This window comes from Chiloscyllium plagiosum, unplaced genomic scaffold (assembly GCF_004010195.1).
Source record: "Chiloscyllium plagiosum isolate BGI_BamShark_2017 unplaced genomic scaffold, ASM401019v2 scaf_41222, whole genome shotgun sequence".
NCBI classification, from domain to species: domain Eukaryota; kingdom Metazoa; phylum Chordata; class Chondrichthyes; order Orectolobiformes; family Hemiscylliidae; genus Chiloscyllium; species Chiloscyllium plagiosum.
Window position 1 is genome coordinate 1 of NW_025208002.1, and position 6,657 is coordinate 6,657.

The window sequence follows — 6,657 nt, forward strand, 5'->3', positions numbered from 1 at the left end:
GTGGGATGATGCAACCCGATGTCTTGTATTTAATTTGTCTTCCATTGCATCCATTGTTTCTCAGGACCAGCTGCACCTCTCCATTCTCAGCTGGATCACCTATTTTGGATTGTCTCTATCCTTGCTGTGCCTCCTGGTGTCAATTGTGACCTTCTTCGGCTGCCAGGCCATTCAAAACATCAATACTACCATCAAGGCACACTTGTGTCTGAATCTGTTCCTGGCAGAACTGCTATTCCTGGTAGCAAGCTCCATCGACACATGCACGGTAAGGCTGCTTTGACCCCCTACATCCTGATGACGCTGTCTTATCAATGGTCATTCCTAAAATCCGGATTCACTTCCATACTGCCGAATTCCATGACATTAACCTTCATTCTCAAACCTCAAGGGCACAATCTTAATGTAAGGGGTCACCCATTTAATACAGAAATGAGGAGGAATTACATCACTCGGTGGGTAGAGATTCCGTGGAATTCTCTACCGCAGAGAGCTGTTAAGGCTGGGTCACTCAACATATTGAAGGCTAGGACAGACAGATTGAGGGAATCAAGGGTTAGAGGGAAAAAGCAGGGAAGGCCCAACCTCAACTAGCCCCATTTTAATTGAGATAATCAATCTGTCTGTCTCAGCCTTCAATATATTTAGTGACCCAACCTCAACAGCTCCCTGCAGCAAAGGATTCTACAGCTTCCCTTTCCTCTGAGAGTAAAGAAATCCTCCTTAACTCTTCAGTGGGTGACTCCCCCACCTCCAACTCTGAGATGATGCCCTCTGGTCTTAGACTCTCCCACAAGAGGAAACAACTTTTCCACATCTACACTGTCAAGTCCTCTCAAGAATATTTATGGCCCGTTGCTCAGTTTCCCTTCACAAGGTGATGATGAGACTCCACCTTGAACCGTTGAAGTCCATGTGGTGGAGGTACACCCACAGTGCTATTAGAGAGGGAATTCCAGGATTATAAATATATCTGGACAGATTGGGAAGGACCAGGGGTCTCTATCATGACACTTGGTCCTGCTTCCTCTCACTTGAGAAAGTCCGAGAGGAATTTTCCAGAGTATTTCCCTGCAATCCTGCCAAGGCAGATGGCGGAATTTGAATTCAATTAAAACAAAATCTGGAATGAAAAATCTAAGGATGACCCTAAATCCATTGTCGATGGTCAGGAAAACCCATCTGCTTCACTTATGTCCTTTGCAGAAGGGAAATCTGCCATCCTTACCTGGTCTGGCCTACATGTGACTCCAGACCCAGAGCAATGTGGTTACTGCACAATTAGGGATGGATAATGAATGCTGCTTAGCCAGTGATGTAATCATCCCATGGATAAAGAAAAAGGAAGTTCTATTGGGAATGTAGTGAGAGATGTGAAGTGTCCAATTAAGATGTTTGAGTCAGCATGCATGTGGAACTAGGGTGATGGACCAGCACATGTTTGACCCCTCAATTCTAGATGTTATCCTGTTTTGCATTTAATTACACACTACTTTCTGAAGGAAAGCACTGAGACACTGAAGTCGCCTGGCGTGATTATGGTTGTCAAAGCCCATTTTCACAGAATCCCTCCAGTGTGAAATCACGCCATTCAGCCCAACACGTCCTCACTGACTCTACCCAGAACATCCCAACCAGACTCAACCCTCACTAACCTTGCATTTCCTATGACTAATCAGCCTAACCTGCACATCCCTGAACACTGTGGGCAATTTAGCATGGCCAATCCACCTAACCTGTCTATCTTTGGACTGTGGAGGTAATCGGACCCCTCGGGATGAAACCCACGAGACACATGGAGAATGTGCAAACTCCATACAGACAGTCGCCCAAGGCTGCAATCGAACCTGGGTCCCTGCCGCTGTCAGGCAGTGGTACTCACCACTGAACCACTGCGCCACCCATTTAATTATCTGACAATTAATTAACCCTTTCAGACCCTTAATTTCCTCTTCAGCACTTCAATAGAGCCGCTGTACTGTCGACCCTAACCACCTGCTGGGTGAGAAAAGCTGTTCCGTAACCACGTTTTATTTCAGGCACCCAGTGTAGAGTGGCACACCAGCTGTATTTGTCTGTTGGCTGTAATTCCCATCATACCCGTCGGTGGTAATGTGGGCATCACAGGATGGCAAGAGTCAAAGGGACGAGCTCATTACATCTGATCAATCGAACTGAGTTAACTTTGCTTCTCTCTAGGTTTTATGTGCCACCGTTGCCGGCGGATTACACTATTTGTTCTTGGCTGCCTTCTTTTGGATGTGTCTGGAAGCTGTCCAGCTCTGCCTCATGGTGCTCAATCTCAAAGTGGTGAACTTCTCCCGTACCCGTGTCATTCCCCGGAGACTGATGTACCCCATCGGCTACGGGTGCCCGGCAGTCATTGTGATCGTGACTGCCGCGGTCAATGCCAAAGGCTATGGGACCGACCGAATGTGAGTACAGAGACTACCCCGACATCTTCTGTGCCTGAGCTGAGTGAATATGCATTGAGGTGGAGGTGCCGGTGTTGGACTGGGGTGGACACAACAGAAAGATGCACCACACCAGATTTTACTCCAATGGGTCAGTTGATATCACAAGCTTTCAGAGCAGTGCTTCTTCTTCAGGTGAAGTGACCTTCATCTGACGAAGGAACAGCGCTCTGAAAGCTTGTGATTTCAAATAAACGCATTGGACTATAACCTTGTGTGGTGTGTCTTTTGACAATGTGCATTGAAGTTAAGGCGCTGTGGAGGGAAGGTTTAATCATTGCACAGGTCAAGGATCAGTTTCGATGCATAGACTGATTTTGATTTGAGTTATTAATATCACATGTACCCATATACAGTGAAAAGTTTTGTTTTGCGTGCAGTGCAGGCAGGTCATACCATACAAAGTGCATTCGGGTCAGAGAACAGAGCGAGGAATACAATGTTATGGCTGCAGTGAAGGTGCACAGAGAGCGAGATCAACATTATATTTGAGAAGTTCATTTAGAAGTCCAGTAACAGTGGGGAAGAAGCTGTTCTCAAATCTGTTGGGACGTGTTTTTAAGCTTTTGTATCTTCTGCTTGACGGAAAATTGTGGGAGAGATTCTGACCGGGGCGGGAAGGGTCTTTGATGACACGGGAGTGTGTGGATCTGGAATGTGAGAATCAATCGTGGTCAGTGTACGTTGAACATTTTAATCACTGATTGGAGCACCATGGATGCTTCAATTTGGTCAGTGGGCAAAATGAAACCTATCACCTGCATTTATATAGCATCCTTGGGCTGCAGTGTTTAATTGTTCCATCTTTGATTGTGTGAAGGTAGCGGAAGGAGAATGGTGTGAATCTTGCCTCTGCTCTGCATTGGAGTTTTCTTTTGCAGTTTTTCCCTGTATTTCCTAGAGCAGAAGCAAAAATAAAGTTCACTTAAAATTATTTTGAGAACTTTAAAGCGCAAAAAACAGTGAGGAAGGAGAGATTGGATTACACTGAGTTTGGTAGAGGCCTGTCCATGTACTTGTTGAGGCCTATGCTCAGACAGTTATGTGGATAGAAAAGATTTGGAGCGATATGGGCCAAATGTGGGAAAGTGAGACGAGTTTAATTTAGGATTATGGTTGGCATGGACAATTTGCGCTGAAGGGTCCCTACGAGTTTGTTAATCAAGTTTCAGGGTGGGGAGGTTATGTCAGAATCATACAAACCATTGGTTAGGTCACAGTTCTGAAATCTACCTGACAGGACAGATGTGACAGCACTGGAGAGGGTACAGAGAAAAACAACGGTCTTCCAACCCAGATTACCCTGGCACCTAGCCTCCAGTGTGGTCCGGGCCCTGACTCCAGACCACACCGGGTCCTGGCTCCGGTCCACGCTGGGCCTAGTCTCCAGTCCGCATCAAGCCCTGGTTCCAGACCACACCAGGCCTAGCCTCCAGTCCACACTGGGCCCTGGCTCCAGACCACATCGGGCCTAGCCTTCAATCTGCACCGGGCCTAGCCTTCAGTTCGCACCGGGCCTAGCTTCCAGTCCACATTGGCTGAGCCTCCAGTCCGCACAGAGCCCTGGTTCCAGACTACACAGGGCTTCACTTCAGGTTTCATGAGGTTGGGAGATCACTCTGGAATCACCTCAAGATCTGAGGGCATGCTGAGGCCATGCCAAGCTGAGAGATCACCACCTACAGGTGAAATTGTGAGACTAGCTAAGAGGAAAAAGGAAGGATACATAAGGTCTAGGCAACTGAAAACAGACAAAGATTTTGAAGAATATCAGGAAAGTAGGACCAATCTGAAATGAAGAATTAAGAGGGCTGAAAGGGGCCATGACATATCTTCAACAAACAGGGTTAAGGAAAATCCCAATTCGTATATAAGGAGCAAGAGAAATGGTTGGCCCACTCAAGGACAAAGGACAAAAGTTATGCATGGATTCAGGCAAAATGGGTGAGATTCTTAATGAATGCTTTGCATCACTTTTCACTGAGGAGATGTGCAGGGAAAGTCATGTCTTACCAACTTGGTAGAATTCTTTGAGGAAGTGATAAAGTTGACTGATGAGAGAAGAGCTATAGATGGCATATACATGGGCTTCAGTAAGGCATTTAATAAGGTTCCCCATGGTAGGCTGATGGAGAATGTGAAGTCGCATGGAGTCCAGGGTGTACTAGCTCAATGGATAGAGAACTGGCTGGCAGCAGGACACAGAGCATAGTATTGGAAGGGAGTTTCTCAAAATGGAGAACTGTGAGCAGTGGTGTTCCATAGGACTCTGTGCTCGAACCATTGTTATTTGTGATATATTTAAATGATCTGAAGGAAGCTATAAGTGGTCTGATTAGCCAGTTTGCAGATGACACTAAAATTGATGTAGTAGCAGATAGGACAGGACTGTCAGAGAATGGAGCATAATATAAATAGATTGGGGAGCTGGGCAGGGAAATGGCAGATGGAGTTCAACCCGGGCAAATGTGAGGTGATGCATTTTGGAAAGTCCAATTCAAGAGCGAATGGTACGCAAAATGGAAAAGCCCTGGGGAAAATTGATGTACAGAGAGACCTGAGTGTTCAGGTCCATTGTACCCTGAACGTGGCAGTGCAGGTCAAGAAGGCATATGGCATTGGACATAGTATTGAGGACAAGAGTTGGCAGGTCATGTTACAGTTGTATAGGACTTTGGTTCGGTCACATTTGGAATACTGGGTACAGTTCTGGTCACCGCATTACCAAAAGGATGTGGATGCTTTGGAGAAGGTGCAGAGAAGTTTCTCCAGGATGTTGTCTGGGATGGCGGGCTCAAGGTGTGAAGAGAGTTTGAGTAGATTAGGATTATTTTCATTAGAAAGACGGAGTTTGAGGGGGTACCTGATTGAGGTATAGACAGGGTGGATAGCAAGAAGATTTTCCCAGAGTGGGGAACTCAATTACTAGGGGTCACGAGTTCAAGGTGAGAGGGGAATGTTTAAGGGAGATACGTGTGGAAAGTTCTTCATGCAGACAGTGGTGGGTGCCTGGAACACGTTACCAGCAGAGGTGCTCGAGGCGGGCACACTAACATCATTTAAGATATATGTAGACAGATACATGAACGGGCAGGGAGCAAAGGGATACAGATCCTTAGAAAATAGGCGGCAGGTTTAGGTAGACGATCTGGATCAGTGCAGGCGTGGAGGGCCGAAGGGCCTGTTCCTGTAATTTCCTTTGTTCTTTGCACTGCCGAGGTGCTGCCACACCAGGTGGGAGACTAATATGGGAGATCGCTACACCAGGCCAAGAGGCCGCTATGACGGGCCGAAAGGACACCTCGTCATGTCTGCGCTGAGGCCGAGAGTGTTGGAGGCCAGGAGAGAAGAAGAGAATAGAACACAAAGAGAGAGAAAAAAAAGGAAAGGGAAAAGAATGGGTCCAGCAGACATGCTCCGGCTGAAACGTCCTACTCTACCACCATCTTGGACCGGAAACTTGCTTCAACTTCAAAGCGATTAAACCATCCGAGAAATTCCAAGCCTCTTTCATGGGAGGCTGTAAATGAGAGACTGAGATAACTACAACCTTTAGAAGAGGATAACCTTTGACCTGCACAATGTTCCAGTTTGTCAGGACCTTTTCTGTTTCTGTACAGGATATGGGTATCATTGGAAATTTGTTGTCCATCCCCAGTTGCATTGGAACTGATCGTGCCTCCAGGCTACTTCATTACGTAGTTCAGATTCAGTCGGTCAGAGGTCACGTGTAGGCCAGATTGGGCAAGGGTGGCAAACATCCTTCCCTGATGGGCATTACTGAACCAGATTTTTAACAACAGGCAGTGGGGGTTACATGGTCATCATTAGAATAATTTTTTTAAGTCCACTATCTGTTATGTGGGATTCAGATTCCAATCCTCAGCACATCACCCTGGAGATTGTGGATGAATGTTCCAGTACATTATCACCACTGCCTCCCTGTCCCTATGTGTGGGATAAGTCTGTGAGACATCACATTTACATTTGGGATAGATGTGTGAGAGTAAGTAAACTTATATATTTTAAAACTCACAAAAGCAACCACCCCAACACACACAAAAGAAGTTGCATCAAGACACTGTTCAAAAGGGCCACAACACACTGCAGCACACCAGAACTGCAAAAAGAGGAAGAACACCTGTACAATGTATTCGCCAAAAACGGATACCCCCGCAATTTC

General features: G+C 46.4%; 1 protein-coding gene across 1 annotated transcript in view; it reads left to right on the top strand.

Annotated features, from left to right (window-relative positions):
* Nucleotides 1–64: 64 nt before the first annotated feature.
* The window catches only part of LOC122546659 (adhesion G protein-coupled receptor E4-like), a gene marked incomplete at both ends in the record, with an annotated part of 9,840 nt that continues 3,247 nt past the window's right edge, over nucleotides 65–6,657 (top strand). Inside the window, 2 exons of the mRNA XM_043685325.1 lie at nucleotides 65–268; nucleotides 2,200–2,435. Coding sequence (XP_043541260.1) covers nucleotides 65–268; nucleotides 2,200–2,435 — 440 coding nt within the window. The remainder of the gene's footprint in view (nucleotides 269–2,199; nucleotides 2,436–6,657) is intronic.